At 51.2% G+C, this 19,831-nt stretch overlaps 3 protein-coding genes across 5 annotated transcripts; 2 read left to right on the top strand and 1 right to left on the bottom strand.

Moving 5' to 3' along the window:
* Window positions 1–1,442: 1,442 nt before the first annotated feature.
* On the bottom strand, window positions 1,443–3,483 carry FAHD1 (fumarylacetoacetate hydrolase domain containing 1). The gene has a single exon (XM_005031863.6). It carries the CDS (start codon window positions 3,160–3,162, stop codon window positions 2,491–2,493), a length of 672 nt encoding a protein of 223 aa, XP_005031920.3. The 5' UTR covers window positions 3,163–3,483; the 3' UTR covers window positions 1,443–2,490.
* LOC101795084 (hydroxyacylglutathione hydrolase, mitochondrial) lies at window positions 3,423–14,001 on the top strand. 3 transcript variants are annotated; one of them, XM_027468981.3, is made up of 10 exons: window positions 3,508–3,634; window positions 3,906–3,947; window positions 6,987–7,168; window positions 7,633–7,697; window positions 9,198–9,315; window positions 10,379–10,487; window positions 11,134–11,237; window positions 11,694–11,795; window positions 11,942–12,021; window positions 12,568–14,001. In XM_027468981.3, exons 3-10 carry the CDS (start codon window positions 7,064–7,066, stop codon window positions 12,665–12,667), a joined length of 783 nt encoding a protein of 260 aa, XP_027324782.1. In that variant the 5' UTR covers window positions 3,508–3,634; window positions 3,906–3,947; window positions 6,987–7,063; the 3' UTR covers window positions 12,668–14,001. The 3 variants fall into 3 exon arrangements, with proteins under 3 accessions (XP_071880201.1, XP_027324777.1, XP_027324782.1); XM_072024100.1 differs by lacking the exon at window positions 3,906–3,947 and having other exon boundaries at window positions 3,423–3,538; XM_027468976.3 differs by lacking the exon at window positions 3,906–3,947 and having other exon boundaries at window positions 3,491–3,634.
* A 328-nt stretch (window positions 14,002–14,329) lies between these two features.
* LOC101798099 (hydroxyacylglutathione hydrolase like) lies at window positions 14,330–19,396 on the top strand. The gene is made up of 8 exons (XM_038186942.2): window positions 14,330–14,823; window positions 15,624–15,688; window positions 15,806–15,923; window positions 16,203–16,311; window positions 16,437–16,540; window positions 16,704–16,805; window positions 16,893–16,972; window positions 17,255–19,396. The coding sequence occupies exons 1-8, from the start codon at window positions 14,719–14,721 to the stop codon at window positions 17,418–17,420; spliced, it is 849 nt and encodes a 282-aa protein (XP_038042870.1). The 5' UTR covers window positions 14,330–14,718; the 3' UTR covers window positions 17,421–19,396.
* Window positions 19,397–19,831: the final 435 nt, after the last annotated feature.

Raw genomic sequence — 19,831 nt, 5'->3', positions numbered from 1 at the left:
CAACTCAGCTCTGCAATCGGTACACAGTGTTTAAGACCTAATTACAAATACTGCATTGTTGCTGTTGCCATAGACAGTAATGTTTTACAGGCACAAAGGAAAGGAAACAGTAAAGAGAGCAAGTTCCATCCTTTTTCCATCAGAATTATTCACCCTAAATTCTCTGTTCAGACCAGCTCGCTTTGCTCACTTTGCTGTTTGGCCCAGCTTTTCATTGAGCTGCAACAAAATTCAGAGCACAGCATTCCCACTGACTCAAGGAACATTTTGATTTCTATAAGGCAGAGGCTGGTTTTGTTCAGAAGTAATAGCTGAATGTTTATTTCAATTGGCCTTGATTCCTTAAGCGTTGTTTACGTAAAATCTGAATTATGTTCACAGCATTTAGTTATTATAAGGTCTCATCATAAAAAACTTTTACACGTGCTTTAAGCCATTGGCTGATGTTGAAATGCAGAGAATTGAGATGTGTATGTGTTGGCAGGATTAGTACCTGGTGGTGTTTGGGCATGCAGTGATGTGCTTAAGATGCATGCAGCTGGACAAGCAAAATAGAAATTGATAGAAAAAAATACATGTTTTGTTATACAACATGTTCTGCTTTCTTTTACCATATGATTGGCAGTATACTGGACCACACTGCTCTTTCACAGAGATACTTGTCTTTGGGCTGCCATAATTTGTTCCGTAAAACTTCGAATGTACATTTTGAAACAAAACTTCTAGCAGTTATTAAGATCTGGCTTCAGCATTTCACTTCAGCATTCACAACTATTATTAAAAAAAAATAAAAAAATCCATCTGTTTTTCTTAGAAATTGGATGACTGTGCAGCCTTTGAAAATGGTAAGTTCTGATGTTCATGGGGAGAGGTTTTTTATTAATATTTTATAACTTGTTTTGTCACTCCTTTGATTTGAAAGAGAGCTCACTGTCATGTAAACTGGTCGAGAGCGTAAGATCAGTTGGAGTTTGGAAACAGGAGAAGTTACATGATGTGGCTTTTTAACAGCTGGAAATATTTTTAAAAAAACCCTTCAACTTGCACTGTGTTATGTAAGTAATGGTAATTGCTGCAGTTAGATTTTGATAAAATACATTTAAATCAGTGAAAGTTAAGGCAAGTTTACTGCTGATCTTTACCAATGGGCTTCTTTATTCTTGATCTTTTGTATTATTTTACTTTTAGAAGTATATTTAAAGCTTAGTTTAAGAAAAAGATCTGCCAGGCATCTGGAACACTTCTGCTGCATAACGCCCCTTGGAGTGGGAGGGAAAGCAATCCTCTTTTAATTTGTACACTTGAAAAACGCATGGAGGAATCATGAAACTACTGTGAAAAGCAAACATCTTTATATTGCAGAATACTCTGAGGAAAGAGATTCTTTCTGAAGCTGTAATTCTTGGTTTACTGTTGCATATGCATCTTTGATTTCATATAGGATGGGTGGGCCTTAGCTCCTAATTTTTATTTATAACCCCAAATCCTCGATCTTGGAAATAAAACCACTGAAAGGAGCCCCCACCCCACACAACATGTGAACCTGGGCTTTGAGAATGCCCAAGGGTAACTTTCAAAGTGGTGGCCTACAAAGGGATTATTTAACCCCCCTTGATATCTATGGTTTTATAGATTATTCACTATAATGATGAAAACACATCCAGTGCTTTGCAAAGGCACCTTTCCCCACAGGCTTTCCCATGTTTCACCACAGCTCTTTTCTGTTGCAGCTCCCCAGTGATGATGGGCCCCAGCACCCAGGAGCAGAGCACCTCTGACCGCTGTTTGGTCACCCATGAGCCAGCCCTTGGAGCACCCCAAGCTGCAACAACCCCACCCTGACAGCTGCCAGGGCATGTGGCTTCACACCCTGGGTGGATTCCAGACCTCAGGTTAAACTTTTATTTCTCATCGTGTACGTTCTTGCTACTTTAATACCTCTGCGCAAGGAGGCTGAGCATATGGGGGACCTGGGAGCCAGGACATGGAAGCCTTCCTACTAACAAGCAGGTACCACAGGGAGAGCTGCAGTCCTCACCAGGACCCCAGAGCACTTTCCATACATCACCATTTTAACGTTTAATTTTTTATTTTTTAATTTTAAGTCAATATCTAGAACAGAAGGGCTTGCACACACAGCGAGAGTCTTGCTGCTGCATTTCCTGCCCTGTTTTTGTCTCCCAGCACAGTCTGCACAGAAAGTTCCAAGGTACCGTTTAGGTATTAACCGGCTGCCCCACGCTGGGTTGGACTCCTGGCCTGGCCTCCGCTGTACAGCCTCAGAGGAGGCTGAAACCTGTGTGGAAATGAGGTTGTTTCGGCCAAAGGTCTTTAGAACTCATAAGCTATGTGTCCTTGACACCTGAGAGTCCAGTAGATGCTTAGGCCATATAAATTTAATTCGCGGGACAGTTTGTGTGTCTCTTTGTTCGCTGGTTACTCCCAAAGAGCCATTTCCTATGCAGACAGGGATCCCAGCCGTGCTCTTGGTTAGGAGCGACGCATTTGTTGTGCCACCTTGAACCGCATGGACAGGACGTCGGTTATCCCAGCCTCTATCTCATCGTTTACTTGCACAGACCCAACTCCTTCGGGAGTCCCTGTCAGAATCAAATCCCCTTCTTCCAGGGTGACAATTTCGCTGATGTAGCTGATCAGGTAGGGGATGGAGAAGATCATAGAGGAGGTCTCCCCCTCCTGCCTCAGCTTTCCATTCACCTTCAGCCAGATCTTCAGCTTGTGAGGGTCCGGGATCTTCTCCTTGGGCACAAATTCACTCACCGGGCAGGACGTGTTGAAGGCTTTGGCCAAGGTCCAGGGCAAACCTTTCTTTTTACACTCCTCCTGCGTGTCCCTGGCGGTCATGTCCAAGCACAGCGCGTAGCCTGCCACATGCTCCATAGCAGCCTCCTGGGTCACGGCCTGGGCTCTCTTCCCGATCACCACCCCCAGCTCCACTTCATGGTGCAGGCTGGCGCAGTAGTAAGGCCGGAGGATGGGGGATCCCTCCCGCAGGTAGGCAGAGGAAGGCTTGAGGAAGAAGAGGGGCTGTGCGGGCGGCGCGCTGCCCATCTCCTTGGCGTGCTCGGCATAGTTGCGCCCCACGCAGACGATGTTCCTGCCCCACTCCCAGAAGCGAGACAAGGGCCGGGACGAGGCCATGAGCTCGGCGGCTCCTTCCCCGGGGTGCCCTTGGGGTGTCCTTGCCGGGCTGGGAGCCACAAATCCAGCTCCGTGTTTCTTCCTTCCTTCCCCTGCCTGCTGCCTCCCAGGGCCAGGCCGCGTACCTCCGCCTCCTCACCCAGCCCCTTCACAGGGCTGGGCAAAAAAAAAAAAAAAAAAAAAAAAAAAAAAAAAAAAAGGAAAAAAAATAAAAATAAATAAAGAAAAAAAAAATAAAAAAGGGCCTGGCCCGGGTGTGCAAAGAGGGGCCGGGCGGGCTCAGCGCCGCCCCCGTTGTACACCGGGGCTGGCCGCTGGGGGCTGCCGCTTCCTCCTCCTCCTCCTCCTCCTCCTCCTCCCGGGGCGGGGAGCGAAGGTAACCGGGCCGGGCCGGGCCGGGCCTGCACCATGCGCGGCGGGGGCTGGCGGAGCCTCGGCACCGCCTTGCGAGCTGGGGCCCTGCTCCGAGCCGGTACGTGGGGAGGGAGGCTCGGCCGGAGCCCACCTGCCCCGCCGGGCACGGAGCTGGGGGGCGGCCGGAGGCTGCCCTTGGGAGGGGGGCGGCCGGGGGTCCCCCTTGCTTAGGGGGGGTCCCCTGACACCCGAGGGGTCCCCCTTCCTCCGGGGCTGGGCAGGAGGCTTTGGGGGTGTTGAGGCCCCGAGGGGGACGGGGGTATCTGGGGGTCTCCCCCCCCCAGGAGCAGCAGTTTGACGGTGGCTTCTCTTCTCCTTTGCCCACTCAGGGGTGCGCAGAGCTTTTTAAGCTGACTCACAGCCCCAAGTAGGTCAGTATCTGCTTAGCTGGAGCCTGGCTCTGGTGGTGGTTGGTTTGCTTTTTTTTTTATTTTTTTTTATTTTTTTTATTTTTTTCTTTTCTACTGATAACTGATCTTGGAGGCTCCTGGAGTTCCTGGGCTGCCACGGGCGCTGGTTGTGGATCTGGGGAACAGAGGGCTGGGAGCTGGAATTTTAACAGAGCACAATGAGAAATTGTATCAATAATGTTAAAAAAAAAAAAAGGCTGGGCTGTGCATTTAAACTTGCGGCCTAAATTCTGAAAGCGTCTCTTTGAATTGCAGCTTGGGCTGGGGCTTGACAGTGTCTCGGGCGGGTCTTGCCGGAGGCCTTTTGCATCACTCCAGTTTTAAGACCTGGCCTTATGAGCAAGAACCCTTGGGAGTTAGTGCCAGGCATGGAAACCCTGATGCTATATTGGGAACGAGCAAACCGAGGGGCTGGCAGACCGAATTTCCCCCTTGCAGGGTGTGCACGGGTGGGCGTCCTGCGAGCTGCTGCTCCCCGGGGGTGTGCAGCCAACGTGAGCTCTCCCGGTGTCCAAAAATATCTGCACATTAAAAAGTGAACGTGGTGTTTCTACTGATGTGGCAATGCAGGGATGTACATCTGGGAATGCATGTGCGGTCGCTTTCGTGTCTGACAGCCACATCTGAAAGAGGAATTTTCCGCTCTTTGCTGTAATTAAAAAAAGAGTAAAACAAAATACTGTGGAGAAAGTGTATAAAGCACCCCCTTACTGCAGTAACCTATTACTAACCTGTGCTGCTGACCGCTTGCCCCTAACCTCGAGCATGCATGTGTTACCATCAGTGCTTCCCATGTGCTTCAGGCATCGAGTCAGCAGGGATGTGGTATAGAATGAGCGAAAATGAAATTATTGGACCTTAATTTTGGAGGAGCCCTGCGTGCATCACAGTGATCTCGAAATGAGCCCATTTGGTTAGGTGCTGGGGCAGAGCAGGGGCTAGGCACTGCCTGGGGAATTGCATGAACAGGGCTGGGGCTGAGCCTGCTGCTCTCTTACGAGCGGTGCTGGGTGTGCGTGAGAGCTTTTGGTGTGCGCCTTGAATGGGCAGACCGGAGAGGTGCAGCTCAGCTGCAGATGGGAGTCAGAATGAGTTTCATGTGGCCTGGACGCTTTCTCGTCCCTTTGTTTAGATCGCATCTCAGAAAACATTTCCGTGTGTGGGGTAGTTTGTTTGTTTGTTGTGCACGAATCCTGAGTGAAACATGAAAAGAGTCTTGAGGATCATGGCCAAGATTAAAAATGGTTCATAGGAAGAAAGCTTTGTAACTATGTGAATAATTCCTTTGAGTTCAAGCTAGGGTTGTGGTTTTGTTTTGTTGTTTTTTTTTTTTTTTCCAGTTTGCATCTACTCTGCAAACAAACATACAGTAAACGTAGCTCTTGTGACTGATTACATCCACAGGCAAAGTGCTCCATGTTATGCTAGAGCAGTTGAGGAGCGATTACTTTTTGTTCCTATCAAGTAATAGTAAGGATTTGTTATTCTCTCTTTTTCTTTTTTTTTTTTTTAAAAAAGGACTTTTCTGCCCCTAAGGACCACTTGGCAGGTATGGATGCTTTCTTTAACACTACGTGCCTTCTGTGTCAAATACCCAGAGCATGCCTACACTGTTGTGCCTTGGGATTATTTTTTTTGCATTTAATTTTACCCCCATCTCCCCTCCGTGCCTCCTTCCCAGTACAAGCAGGCGAGGTAGTGATGCAGAAGGGGAAGATGTTCTGGGCAGGATAGTGGTACTGGAGGGGCCCTAGGGGTGCTGCCACCCCTGTGCTGGGTTTGCAGCTGCATGCACAGTGGGAGCTTTGGTCCTGGCTTTGCAGCACTCTGTGGGTCAGCCTCTGGAGCTCCGGGTGGGCTGCAGGCAGCCTGCGGGGCCTCTGCTCCCTGAAGCTGCCTCTTATCAGGACCGAGCTGTTCTGAGAGTGGGCCAGGCTGATAAGAGAATTATCACCCCTCCCTTTGGCACCCATGGAGGTTACCAAGCACCAAGTGCGGAGCATTAGGGCTGGAGGCAGTGGTGCAAAATGAACCAGGAGCTGAGCCAGCATGATTCAGAGCAACGCAGGCACCTTCAGTGGCATGTGGGGGCCTTGGGGTTTGAGGACAACTGATGCGTGATTTGTAGAGGCTCGTGTCTCTCACCCTGCATGCGCATGGACCCAGGCCTGTGCTGTGGGTTGCTGGCAGTGGAAGGCCTCGTTGTCTTTGTTTTCCTTCCCTTTTTTTATGGCAGAGCTTCTTATGACTCAGTTGCTTCTTTAAGAACTGTGCGTCTGTGAGTTAAAGAGTGGGGGGGAAAAAAGGAGCCCAGGTTATTTGCATCCAGAATCAGATTTTCTACTTGGATTTGATTAAACATTTAACCAAAAGCAAATAGGGAAGCACTGCTGTTGCATCAAGGTAGTCCGTGAGCAAGAACCCTTCCTGCAGTGCATGCCTGGTATCTGCCAGGCAGGGAGCCTGGCCTTCCACGCAGAGAACCTCCCCTCTCTCCGTGGCACTACGTAAGAAGTGATTTCCCCAATTAATGAACCAGATATTTCTGTTCTAGCAGTATCTGTATTTCTTTTTTTTTTTTTTTTCTTCTCCCTTTTGGTTGTAACATGGCATTTTGTGCTTTTTTTTTTTTTTTTTTTTGCAAAGTCATTGTCTCAGGCTGACCTTTGCCCAAGTGCTCCCTCTCTGTTCTGCTTTCCTGCCCCTTGAAACCTCTCCAACCAAGGCACAGCGTTTCGCCTGCATGAGTACATCCCTAGGAGCAGAGTCCCATCCCTTTCTCAGAAGCTGCAGAGCACCAAGATCCTCCCATGCTGCAGGGCACAGGGTGACACAGCCAGGCACTAACGCTTTGTCCCGTGGTGGCTGCTCTCCTCTTCTCCTCTGAAGGAGGCAGGTTGGGCTGTGCATGCCCTTCTCCTTGCCCACAGACCTGCTGTGCTGTCCTACTTTTACCCCTCCCAGGGCTAACCTGAAGTCTGGCTGTTTTTGGCTCCCCAGGTCCCGTGTGGCTGCGAGCTTTCTTCCTGCACACAGAGCACGAGCAGAGGAAGTCGAAGACGGTCACGCAAGCCGACATGAAGGTGGAGCTCCTCCCGGCCCTCACAGACAACTACATGTACCTCCTCATCGACGAGGAGACGAAGGAGGCCGCAATAGTTGATCCCGTGCAGCCCCAGAAGGTAATGCTGTCCGCTGCCCCCGGGAGCGGGCTGCTTCTCCGGGAGATGCTTCCAGGCTGCCACGTACATGAGGGAATTAGTCACGGGCTGACTCAGGCTTGGGGAAAGGCAGGAAATGCTGGCCTCTCCTGCGTGCAGATAAAGCTTCACTGAGCTTCAGAGCACAGGCAGCTTCTCCCTGACTTGGAGAGCTCCTGACCTGATTTTGTTCCTTCCCCGTGTTTGCTCTTGTGCAGAAAAGAGGAAATGGGACTGAGGGTTTAGTCGTGGCCTGGCTGGATCAGAGACCTCGTGTCCTGATCTGTAGTGACTGCTTGAAGAGGGCTGGGCTCTCTGCAAAGTTGCTGGGGTGATTGCATGCACGTGTGGCTCTCAAACCCTGTAGTGGTTGCACACAGGTACCAGGTGTGCTGTTAAGTTGCTTCATGTGAGTTCTAATGCTCTCCTCGTGCCTGTGTCTGCAGGTTTTGGATGCAGTCAAAAAGCATGGCGTGAAGCTGACCACTGTCCTGACCACACACCATCACTGGTAACTTCATCTGCTGTAGTGGGATCCCCCTTTCCTCTGCATTAACACAAGCAGTTAATAATTGTCTCTCTTCTGGATCAGAGCTCGGGCAGTGCCCCTTGGCCTGTCGGACACCAGGATGCCGACTCTGTGCAGGGACACAGGTCCCTGGGTGTCCCAGTGGGCCTGAATTCAGAGTGCAGATGTGAGGACAGGAGCAAAGAGGAAAGGCTCCAGTGGTGAGAGTTCATCCTTGCATCTGGGCCTTGGTCATTGCCTTTCCTTCTTAACTGCTTTGGCAGTGATGCTTTCTCATACTGTTGGTGGCTCAGCTGGAGCAGACAGTCCTCCCAAATCTTCCTTTACAAGGTAGGAGAGGGATAAATGGAGTAAGAAGGCTCTAAGAGAGGATGGCTCAAATCAGCACACCGTTGTGTGCCCGTGGGGGACAGTTGCTATGGCTGTTCCTTGCTCTTATTTGACCAGACAGCTTGGAGCTACGACTGATCAAGCGTTAGCATAGACTTGAAAGCACAGTAGCAAGATAATTAGTGAGGCAAAGGAAGACACTCCCTCAGTCTGAGGTTGGTAAAGGGCTGCTTTGAAGTTGTGTGTCAAGATCTCTCCTAGAAGATGTCCAGGTGCTAGCAGACTGGGCACACCCAGGCTATCCCAAATGCTGTTTGTTTTTTTGCATTGCTCTGGGGGACAGTCTGGTCCTTACCTGGTCCAGAGGCATGGTGAGCACACGAGGAAGTGAAGTGCAGAGAAATCAGTACGAAGTAGCCGAGTGCACAACAAAGATGGGAAAGTCTTCCTGTGCCTGGAGTCAAGCCAGACTTTATATGAGTAATTCTTGCTATGACCAGGCACATTGTTTAGACTACGAGTTCTCTGTGTTAGAGCCTTTAACCTTCAAAATGCTGACTTCTTTTAGCTGGTCAGTGGGATAAACGTGCAGGTAGCTGTGGAGTGCAACGCTGAGTTGCTGGGGCATGTCTCTGCGGCACGATACTTAGTCAGCAGCTGTGGGAAGATTACCTGGGTTGCAGATTAACTCTGCCACGGACGTAGAGATGAATGTTTTGCTTTAGCAGTTTTGCAGTGCTGAACCTGAATAACCTCTCCCATGGGTCGTGGTGGTGCCACTGAATCAATAACTGTTATCCCAGTCATCCCAGTGCCCCAGTTACTGGAGAGGTGACTCTGATCCTCTGAGGCCGGTGTTTCCCAACCAGGTGTGAAACTGAGGGGGTTGTTGGAGAGACAGTGACCAAGGTCGTATTTAGAAATCCTTCCTGAATGTGCTTCTCTACAGCCACCAGCACTCACTTAACTGGCATATAAAGAAACTATCTCCACTAGTGCTGACGTAGCATGCTCTTTGATAGGACGGTGTTGGATGTCAGGATATGGGGAGACTAGTTGATCAGAAATGATCGCTTGGAGGTTACTGTTGCAATATGAGTTAAGATAAATTTGTGTTCATCCTTACCAAAATCCCTTGTTCTGACCTTCCAGGGACCATGCTGGAGGAAACGAGAAGCTCGTTAAGATGGAGACGGGGCTGCGCGTGTACGGCGGGGACAGCAGAGTTGGAGCTCTGACACAGAAGGTGTCTCACCTGACAACGCTCAAGGTAAAGGGAGTGGTCTGCAGGACTTGGCTGAGGGCATCTCCCATTCATCTCACAGCTTGGAGGTGGACTGGTGTGGTGTTTTTTGTTTTTTACTGTTTTAACATTTCTTGGAAGTAGTGGATGGCTTAACTACGTCTTTTCCCCTTTTCCTGCCCTATGAGCCACAGTCCCTCTGGCTCCTGTTAGCTGGTGTGAGTTCTCGTGGTAACATTGGCATGGCTCAGACGTGTGTATTGCCTGGGATATGCTGGGTGTCTGTCTGCTCTTTGACAGCTGTCTTAATTGGGGTGGTCAGAGCCAAAATGCGAAAGCACAGGGCTTGTGTTCTGCTTCGAGCCTGGGTAGCACTGAGGAAATGCAAGCGGTGCTCTCTGAATGCAGGCTGAAACACAGGGTGAAGAGAAAGTGGGCCAGCAGGGCTAGCTGCCTTGCGTTGCTTTTCCAGAGCTAAAGTGGCAAACCTTGTTGAAACGTGGCTGTTTGTTTATAGATGAGCTGGCAGATTGCATAAACTGCTATGAAATTTGCAGGCTGGCATGAATGTCACTGCTATTCCTGCAGTGCACCTTTTGTGGGGCAGTCAGAAGCAAAGAAGGGAGCACAGAAGAACATGGGAAGGTGCACAAATTAAGGCTGTGGGGTAAACATCCTCATGAATGTGTTTAATCCCTCCCTTTTCTTGAGCGTCTTCCACTTCTACCCTTCAGCTTCATTTTTGTTTGGAGCTTTTTCCGCTTGATTAACTTTGTTTAGGATTTTGTATGGCTCTAGATCTATTTTCCCTTGCTGCCAACCAGACGCTGAGTCACTCTGCATGCAAATGAAAGAATCTGGCAGTTCTCTTTGTAACAACACCTGCTAAGAGGAAACAGCTCCCTTCCAAGTCCTTGCCATAAAACTCTTTTGCTGGACTCTCTCAGGAAAAGAGCTGATGTTTACTGACCAGCTACGTGAGAATTTGCCTGTAGGACTGCTAGGCCATTGTAATAGTTGCAATTCTTTTCTAATGGTACAAATGCTCCCAAACAGTAGCTTAAGCTCCAGTCTTCTGCCTTCTTCTCAGGTGGGATCTCTTAATGTGAAATGCCTCTGTACGCCGTGTCACACTTCTGGACACATCTGTTATTATGTGACTAAGCCAAATAGCTCCGAGCCACCTGCTGTTTTTACAGGTGAGGAGTTGGGAGGTTACACCGCCGGCAGTCTGTGTTGCGAAGAAATAAGCTACCCCTCTGCCTGTGTGCTCCTGACTCTGGATGTGCATTCGCTCCTTATTACCAGTGCAGCTAATTGAACTCCCACACCTTGTCCCCGCACAAAGCTACCTAGTAGTAATTGTAAATGAAACCAGTGAAACTCCTCTAGTTCTGTAAACTATTGCTGGACACCCTGCAAGCAAAATCAAGAATGAGCCCTGGATGAGTCCTACCTCTAGTGCTTTTTTCACTGAAATGAGCTGGTTGTTGTTTTTTTTTTTTTTATTGTCCTCACAGTAAAGAGGACAAGTGTTTATTGTAGAAGGGACAAGAGTGGACAGCAGACACAGGTAGGGAAGCTCTGGCATGGTTTGCCTGGTGAGGCTGTGGGATTTCCTGCATCAGAAGCTGAGATTAGGTTAGAGAACCGTTTGTTGTGTGGGTTTATGTAGCACCGAGCCAGTGTGGGGCAGCGGTAAAGCCTGGCTGTCCCTGTGCCTTCCTGGTGAGGGCAGAGCAGCGTGAGCTGCAGAGAGGGCAGCAATGGCAAGACCGAGCCCTCAGGGTGTTCACATTGCGTGTGAAGAGCTCTGTCTGATGCCATATCATGCCTTGCTTGCAGGTGACACGCTGTTCGTGGCCGGCTGTGGGAAATTCTTTGAGGGAACCCCAGAGGAAATGTACAGAGCGCTGATTGAGATCTTGGGCAGCCTGGACCCTGAAACGGTATGGAACTCTTCTTTTATGCTAGTAAGGTGACCAGCCAGAAACTACTACAGACATCAGAAAAAAACATCTTCCCAGTAATAGTGTTCAGTGAGAGAATTTCTCACGTTGAAGGAATGCACACTTACTTCAGGAGTTGTCTTCAAATAGCTGGAGTCCTTTGAGAAGGAAATGGTACCCAAATATGCTTGTGTTCTGTGGGGAGAGTCTGCTTATTGAAACAAAGGCTGGAGAGCTTGGATGCCCTGGTCCTTTCATCAGGCTTACTGTTAAATTTGCACTTAGTGTTGTCTGGTAACTCCCAGCACTTTGCATCTGTCTCTGGTAGAGAGTACGGTGTATCCTGGGGGCTTGACTCTTGTTTCTGCTGTGTACAATAACACTGATGATGGTACTTGGCACTCCACCTTTGTGCCCTCAGAGTTACCACGTGTAACTCATCCTTTCTCTTCCTAGAGAGTTTACTGTGGTCACGAATACACTATCAACAATCTCAAATTTGCTCGGCACGTTGAACCCAATAATGCAAGTATCCAGGAGAAGCTTGCTTGGGCCAAGGTAGGTTGGTTCATCCTTTCCCTAAACTTGTGTGCTTTCGTGGAGGAAGAGCCTCTCTGAGGAGGTAGAGGAGAGGGGATGGTGGTGGGATGTTCCTCTTTCACCAAAACATTCCCCATCAGGCAGAAATCTCTCCCTTGTTCTAGGCCAAGTACGACAGCGGCGAGCCAACCATACCCTCCACCATCGCAGAAGAGTTCACGTACAACCCCTTCATGAGAGTGAGGTAGGGAGGGGTGGGAACGGGCCCTCTGGCTTGGGGTGGAGGGGGGTGTGGGAGGGATGAGGTCTCTGAACAAAGAGCCTTAAGTGTGAGTTACTCTCTTGCTTCACACATTCCTGTTTGATGCCCTCAAGACTCTCCTTAAAGCATTTGCATTCCATAAGTAAGGTACGGTACTCATTGTCCTGGCAGAAAGTTGTTGCAGTAAAATTGGAAGGGTTTTGGCGAGCATCTCTGCCAGTGCTGAAGTCCCTGACTTCAGGAGCCAGAACAAGCTTCTTTGTGTAATGATGTTCCTTCAGCACGCAGGGTTGGGCAGACAGACGCAGTAAAAGATGCCATTCAAGGCATAAAAGTGTTTGCAACTTCCTCTTGCGCATGAGTGTTTCAACCAAGAGAGCTGATAAGCCAGTGCCAAAGCCCTGAGTCTTTGATCTTAAACAGAGCATATCCCCTTGATACAGGCAAAATGGGGCAGTAGTGACTTCATACCCGAGATTTTATCTTGCAGCCTTTGCATTTTCTGTCCCTGGCATTCCCTCCTGGCAGGGAGAAGACAGTTCAGCAGCACGCCGGGGAGACGGACCCTATCCGGACAATGGGAGCCATCAGAAAAGAGAAGGATAACTTCAGGGTCCCGAAGGACTGAGCACTCTGCCTAGGTCACTTTACTGTCAGTTTCATAGCAACTTGGATTATTCAGATGTCTTAGGAATTGAACGTTCTGTTGTGGTCGAGACAGTCTTATTTAGGTTTCTATTTTATTTTAATTGAGGAAAAAAAAAGCACTTTGCCCTTGTTGAGATACTCTACAGCATATTTATATTATGATGAAGAATATTTATCCCTTTATTGCTGGCTCTCCAACTGTCACGTGTCACATGCAGATCATTTTACAAGCGTTGGTACATAGCTCAGAGGCTGGGGTAGGGAAGGGCCGAGCCTTGAGACCTAGGAAAAAAACTCTTGTTATTTTATAGGCGCCTAATGTGAATGCAGACAGTAGGATTGGGGCTGCTCTACGTGAAGGTATTCGGTCTCCATTTAAAGCAGGGACAAAATGCAGTTAACTGCATTGCCATCTGAAGATAGAAACTTTTCTTCCATGCTGCTACTTAAACTATTCTGTCACTTCTGGCTCTACTAAAACCTCTCGGTGACAGACCTGCTCTGCTGCAGCCAGTTTAGGGCATGGTTTGTTAAATATGCTGTGGCCTGGCTCTTCCCATGGCACGCCGGGACTGTCCAGCTGTTTTGCAGGGATCTTCTCTTCTCTTTGACATTCCTTGTCATGGACTGCAGTAACTTTTCCAGGCAGCATGCTGGCTTAGAGATTGCACCGCTGCTTATGCCCTTTCCCTGTTAACTGAAGCCTGCTTGCATGCACCTGCTTACTGCTCGTGGGTGTGATCTGTGTGTTACTTGTGTGAGTACCACAAAAATGAAGAAGGAATTTGTCTGCTGTTCCCTGAGAAGAAAGGACTTACCTAGCATATAAGTGTCTTAAAGGCTTGGCATCTGTCCTCAATGCATCTTCCTCCCAGGTGTGTTAAATCCCTCGTTTCTTGGTCTCAGTTGCATGCTGCGGATCTGCTCAAATACAAGAGATTTGCAAACAAATGTTTCACAGCTGAATCTGTAACAGATTTGAACAGTTTTGGTTCCAGTTTCTCTCCCTAGTGCACGCTGGTTGGTAAGCAATGCCGTGAGGGAGTGCACAACCGCCTGGATTTCAGCTCTGTAACTTGGTCTGCTGTTCTAAAGAGCGTGCTGAGTGGCAGTGTAGGAACGGAGTTTGGTGTAGCACCATTTCCTTATTTGCTTTAAAAAAAAAAAAAAAAGGGTAAATTTTTATGTATTTTAGAAAAATGGTACCTAAAACTTTACTGACTCCTTAACTTGAATGCTGTGCTGCTACAACTAAGCATGACTGTACTGGTGGCTGTTTGACAACTGGGGAAATAAACGCAGCTGTAAACAGTGTGGCAGTCTGGAAAAAAAAAGTGGACCTCTTAAACTCGTATTTTTTTTGTACTGGTGATTAAAGTCAGCGAGCGACCTTGTAGCAGCTTGCCTCTAAATCCCACGAGGGAGCAGGTAGGCATTTGGGGAACATCTGAGGCTTTATACAAGGTCTTGTTAAGACTGTAGTTTTATTTTAACAGAAGAAAATGGGGTGGGGAGGTTGGGGGGGAGCTGAGGGCTTGATTTACCCCCTGCATTGCACTGGTGGCTGCAGGAGGAGCTGCCCCCTGCCCTGTGGCTGCATTGCACCGAGCTGGGGAGGAGGGAGGGATGGGAAAAGGGGGAGAGAGAAGGAAATGGAAAAGGAGAGAAGGGAGGAAAGGGAATGGAAAAGGAGGGAAAAGAAAAGGAGAGAGGGAAGGAAGAGGAAAAGGAGGGGAGGGGAAAAAAGAGGGAGGGGATGGGAGGAAGAGGAAAAGGAGGGGAAGGGAAGGAAATGGAAAAGGAGGGAGGGAGGGCAGGAAGGAAGAAAAAAAGAGGGAGGGAAGGGAAAAGGAGGGAGGGAAGGGGACGAGGTTAGACACCGCCCTCCCCCTCCGCAGCCCTTCCCCTCCCCTCCCGTCCCGTCCCGTCCCTTCCCCTCCCCTCCCCGCCCGGCCCCTCCCGCAGGTAGCGGCCGCCTCCGGCTCCGGGGGGGGGGGTCCCGGGGGGGTCCCTGCGGGCGGCCCCGGGATAATGAAGGTGAAGGTGGTGTCGGTGCTGGAGGACAACTACATGTACCTGGTCATCGAGGAGCGCACCCGCGACGCCGTGGCCGTGGACGCCGCCGTGCCCAAAAGGGTGAGAGGCGCCGGGCCCCTGCCCCTTGCCAAGGGGGGGGGGGCTCAACCCGGAGCAGACCCCCCCTAGGGGCACCCCAAAGCCCCCCACAGCCCGACCGGCCCCGATCGGTCCCCCTAAAGCCGTCCCCGTGTCCCCCCCCCACCCCCCCCAGGCACGGCAGGCGCCGCCGCTTTCTGTTTTGTTTTTCCTCTTTTTTTTTTTTTTTTTTTTTTTTTTTTTTTTTATTTTTTCGCTTTTTTTTTAAGCGTTCGCCGCTTGCTCGCACGTTTCCTTCCTCCTCCAGGAGGGCAGCCCCGGGGGGGGGGATGCTGGGGGGCGCTGAATTTGGGCTCCCCCCGGGGTGGCTCCAGGCGGCTGCAGTGGAGGAGCAGAGGGGGGGGGGCGCACCGGGCCCACCTCCCTGCTGCTGCTGTGCCAACCCCGACCCCAAAAAGCCCGGCCCCAAAATGAGCCTGGCCCCAAAACAGCCCCCGACCCCCCGGGAGCTGCCCCTTTGCACCCCCGGCCCTGCTCTGTGCGATGGGTGCTGCGTGTTGAGCCGTGCCTTAAACCCCTGCCAGCCCCCCCTGGCCGTGCGTGGTTTTTTGGGGTGCCTTTCCTCACCCTGGGCACCCAGTTTGCAGAGTGGAGTCAGTGCGGGACCGATCCTGTGCTGTGCTGGGTGCTGGGTGCTCCGAGAGCGGCTGTGGGATGTTGGGTGTGGGGTGTGTGGGGTTGGTGTTGGGTGCGTTGGGTGCGTGGTGTTGGGTGCTCGCCACCTCCTGCCCTCACCTCCTGCTGCTCCTGGCCCCTTCCAGCTGCTGGAGATCGTCAGGAGGGAGGACGTGGTGCTGCGAGCCGTCCTCACCACCCACCACCACTGGTAAGTGCCCCTGGCCTCTGTACAGGGTGCAGGTGGTGGCCGTGCCCATGGCCATGACCATGCCCAGTGGTGCCCAGCAGTGCCCAGTGCTGCCCGTTGCCTCCTCTCCCCGTGCAGGGACCACGCGCGGGGCAATGAGGAGCTGGCGAGGCTGTGCCCTGGGCTGCGGGTGTACGGCGCCGATGAGCGGATCGGGGCCCTGACGCACAAGGTGGCCCCCAACGAGGAGCTGACGGTGCGTGTGCCCTGCGCCCGGGGGTGTTTGTGGGTGTGCGGCCCCCCAGGGTGATGCAGAGGTGGCACTGCTCATGTGGGTTGGGCACACTAACCATGGGGTGAAGCCCTGTCCCCTTCCCGGTGTGTTTGGGATGGCGCTGGGGCACCCCAAAGGCTGTGTCCCCCCTGGTGTCCCCCACCCACCAGGCCCTGGGCAAGCAGCATGGGGGTTTGGGGAGGCCAGGGGTCCACGGTGAGCCCAGATATGGGCCATGGCCTTGATCCTCGCTCCCCACAGTTTGGGGCCATCCATGTGAGGTGCCTCTTCACCCCCTGCCACACTTCGGGCCATATGTGCTACTTCATGTGGGAGGACGGCTCCCCGGACGCACCAGCTCTCTTCTCAGGTACCCCCACCCTGCTGCCACGCACCCCATCCCCACCCCATGCTCCTGGGGCGAATCCACCATGTTCCCCTGTCCGGCTGTGGGTTTGGGGTCCCCCCTGTGCCCAGCCCCGTGTCACCCCGCAGGTGACACCCTGTTCGTGGGAGGCTGCGGGAAGTTCTTCGAGGGGACGGCGGAGCAGATGTACACCAACCTCACCCAGGTGCTGGGGGCTTTGCCGAAGGAGACGGTGAGCACCCTGCATCTCCCCCCCTGCCTGGGGGGGTGAAATATTGGGGGGGCTGATGGGGTGGCAGTGCCCATCCTCGGGGCTGCATGCACTGGGGTGCAGCAGGGTTGGATCTGGCACCAGGAGCGTGTGTGACGCTGGGTGCTCCCCGCTGCCCTTGCAGAAAGTGTTCTGTGGCCACGAGTGCACCGTCCGAAACCTCAAGTTCGCCTTAAAAGTGGAACCGGAGAACGAAGCAGTGAAGAAGAAACTTGCATGGGCCAAGGTAGGTGTCCGTGCCCCCATAGAGGTGATGGCGGGGGGGGGGATGTTGGGTGCCAGCGGGTTTTTGGACGCATCTGGTTCCTTGCAGCAGCGGGATGATGATGACTTGCCCACGGTGCCCTCCACGCTGCAGGAGGAGTTCCTCTACAACCCCTTCCTGCGGGTCACGTAAGCAGAGCCAGCACCTTGGGGGCACAAAGGGCCCAAAACGGGGTCGGTGTCCATCCCTGTCCTGCTGCTCCTGCCCCCAAACCTGCTCCCTCTTCCCCTCCAGCATCGCAGCTTCTCCCCGTGGCTTTGTTGGACAGTGGGAACTCCAAACCCCGAGGGAGGGGAGGGTGCCACATGCCCACAGTGCCCCCAACCTGAGGCCATGCCCCTCGCTGTCCCAGTGTCGAGCTGGGTCCCCATCCCATCCCCACCATCCCAGCGGAGCCTTTGCCCTTGCAGGGAGGAGGCCGTGCAGAAATTCACAGGGAAGACGGAGCCGGTGGAGGTGCTGAGGGCTCTCCGCACCGAGAAGGATAACTTCAAGAAGCCCAAGGAGCGGCCCCATCCCCAGGCCGTGCTGGCCTTCGACTGGGGACTTTTCAGCCCCTTCCTGGAGAAGAAGTGAGCCGCGGTGGCAGCAGGCAGCTCCCTGGTGTGACCATGGGCACGGCCACCAAAATTCAGCATCCTGGTGGTGGCAGCAAGGGCCTGCCCAGGGCGTCCCCATGCCCTGATCAGGCCCGGGGCAGGGACGGGTGCGAGGCCCTGGGGACGCGCAGGAGCTGCCGCAGGGCTGGCCCTGGGCTCCCAGCAGCCAGGGGATGGGCATTGAGCTGGGCATCAGCAGCTGCTGGACTTCAGAGCTGGGCTGACAGAAACCCTGCCTGCGTTGTGGTTTGTGTATTTTTTTCCTTTTTTACTTTCTGGTTTATTGTAGGCAATGTAGGAGGTTGTGTAGGGGTTTCTAAGGCAATTGCTGACTTAGCGGAGCCATCCAAATTGCTTAAGCCTTGCAGGATGCTTTCAGGTGGAGTTCAGGTGTGGAGGAGAGCCTGCTCTCATCCACTCCGTACAGTGCTTTTCAGGGTGGGAGAGCTTTTAGGCAGCAAGCAAGCATGCTGCTATGGATCCATTACAATTTTTTTCCCTCAAGATAGAATACTGGAAAAATACTGGATAAATTCACACATACCTCGCCTTTCCTCTGGAGTAAGAGTGAGGAGCAGCTGGGTCTCTTATGCCTCTTGAGCATGCAGCCCTCATTGTTCAGTTTGTGCAGCATCAGTACTGTATTTTATTTGTTAAGTCTGAAAAATGTGTAGCGCTTTTATTTTGCAGGTGGTGGTGAGTTGTATTACAAAACTGAGTAATGTAGTTTTCTTTTTTTTTTAGGGAAAAATAGGGCTTGAAGGTAGCTCTGTAAATAGCTGTGAAATCCCTCCGATGGGGCTGGTTTGGGGCAGGTTGCCCCGCGTTGGGCAGTCACACCAATCTCTTTTTTCCTTTCCTTCAGTTGTGCAATGTGTGTGACTCGTTGTCTCGGTGTTGCTCAGTTTACCCCTAGGTCATGCAGATTGCATGAGAACAGAGAGGAGCAACCAGAGGAGTTGGCCCCACGGCCCCATACCACGGGGGTGTCCTTTTAATCAGCACTGATTACAAACTTTATAGCTCCTAACACTGGAATAGCGTTGACTTCAGGATCTGTTGTGTGGACTGTGAACTGCATCTGTTACCACTGAAGCCTGTTTTATGGCCATTTTTTCCCTTGCTAGAAACTTGACTAAGTTTTTTTGTTTGTTTGTTTGTTATATCGTTAGAATTTACTCTTCTGCACAGGAGGGGAAGAGTCAGTCCTGCTGCACAACTTGCCTCGGTACTGTTGCCTCCCAGCTACTCAGTTCAGATGTACTGGTGCAGTTTGCAGGTGATGCCCTACAGGCATCGTACCTGGGGAGTGCCCCTGGACGCTGCATATTGTGAGTGAAGATGCACTAGGGTGCACGTGGGAGGGTTCCCACACTAGCACGGGGCTTGCTTGTGTTGACAGCAGTGTGCAGCTCAAAGGCTGGGTGAAACTGGAGCTGCTCTTCATACCGTGGCAAGAGCAGACAACTGGGAGAGTTTGTGGGAGCTGTGGTCTGGGTGGAAAGTCCTTTGGCAGCTCTAGTAAGGTGCATGTTGGTAGCTGGAGGTGACAAAATGCAAATCCTCAGTTTAATCTACAGCTCATTCAGCTTTACTTGTGCACTTCTGGCTGGATGTGCATGTTCTCACCAGGAACAGAATGTGTTTCTTTTGCACTGATGTACACAGTTTATGGGCTCAGCACTGCAGCATGTTGGACTTCGTTTGCATTAGCACTGGTCTCTCTTCCTGTAGATAAAAATGTTACGACTTAGCATAACACTGTGCTACAGAACTATGCATGGAGAAGGGCATTCACTGCAACTACCAACTTGCTCGTGTATGACTAGGGAAGGGAGGGGGAAACAGTGGGAGATTTTTGCCTTATGAACACTGTGAATTCACTAATTGATCGGCAACACCTAAAATATGTAAAGCTTTTAATTAAAAACATTAAAATTGTCTTTTACACTGTTGGCTTACTTCTAATGAATAGTGGGAGGCTGGAACAGAGGGAAGTGTCAGAGAAGCTGTTAAAAGAGGCAAGTTAAGGTCTGGCAGCTTTGCTTTTTGCCAGCCCTGAGCTCAAGTCCTGCAGTAACTGAGGGAGGGTTATCTCTGAAAAGGGTCTGGGCAAGGTTTCAGTTTGGGCTAGATGCAGTAACCAGCTTCAGCTGTTTGTATTTACTCTGAAGGAACAAAGCAAAAGGGCAGCTTTGTGTTCAATTCTCATCCACTTCACTGCTATGTGATGAATGACTCTGCAGAAAGTAACTGGGAAAAGGAGAAATATTTAAGTGAAGGAAGAACATGATTTTTAAATTCATTTTCACTTGCAGCGGTCACAAGGAGATTCCACATCTGCCAGTGTCCCTTCACCTTGAAGTAAGGCACAGCTGCAACTCCTCC

Source organism: Anas platyrhynchos, chromosome 15 (genome assembly GCF_047663525.1).
Source record: "Anas platyrhynchos isolate ZD024472 breed Pekin duck chromosome 15, IASCAAS_PekinDuck_T2T, whole genome shotgun sequence".
In the NCBI taxonomy this organism is placed as follows: domain Eukaryota; kingdom Metazoa; phylum Chordata; class Aves; order Anseriformes; family Anatidae; genus Anas; species Anas platyrhynchos.
Note: the sequence above shows the minus strand (reverse complement) of the source record. Positions and strands in the feature narration are given on the sequence as shown.

Excerpts from the sequence above, each read along its gene's own strand:
- FAHD1 (XM_005031863.6), bottom strand. The coding sequence starts at position 3,162 with ATGGCCTCGTCCCGGCCCTTGTCTCGCTTCTGGGAGTGGGGCAGGAAC.
- LOC101795084 (XM_027468976.3), top strand. The coding sequence starts at position 3,571 with ATGCGCGGCGGGGGCTGGCGGAGCCTCGGCACCGCCTTGCGAGCTGGG. Across the intron at positions 3,635-6,986 it reads TGGGGCCCTGCTCCGAGCCG|GTCCCGTGTGGCTGCGAGCT; the intron begins GTACGTGGGGAG and ends TTGGCTCCCCAG. Across the intron at positions 7,698-9,197 it reads CTGACCACACACCATCACTG|GGACCATGCTGGAGGAAACG; the intron begins GTAACTTCATCT and ends CTGACCTTCCAG.
- LOC101798099 (XM_038186942.2), top strand. The coding sequence starts at position 14,719 with ATGAAGGTGAAGGTGGTGTCGGTGCTGGAGGACAACTACATGTACCTG. Across the intron at positions 15,924-16,202 it reads CCCCCAACGAGGAGCTGACG|TTTGGGGCCATCCATGTGAG; the intron begins GTGCGTGTGCCC and ends CGCTCCCCACAG. Across the intron at positions 16,541-16,703 it reads GGGCTTTGCCGAAGGAGACG|AAAGTGTTCTGTGGCCACGA; the intron begins GTGAGCACCCTG and ends CTGCCCTTGCAG.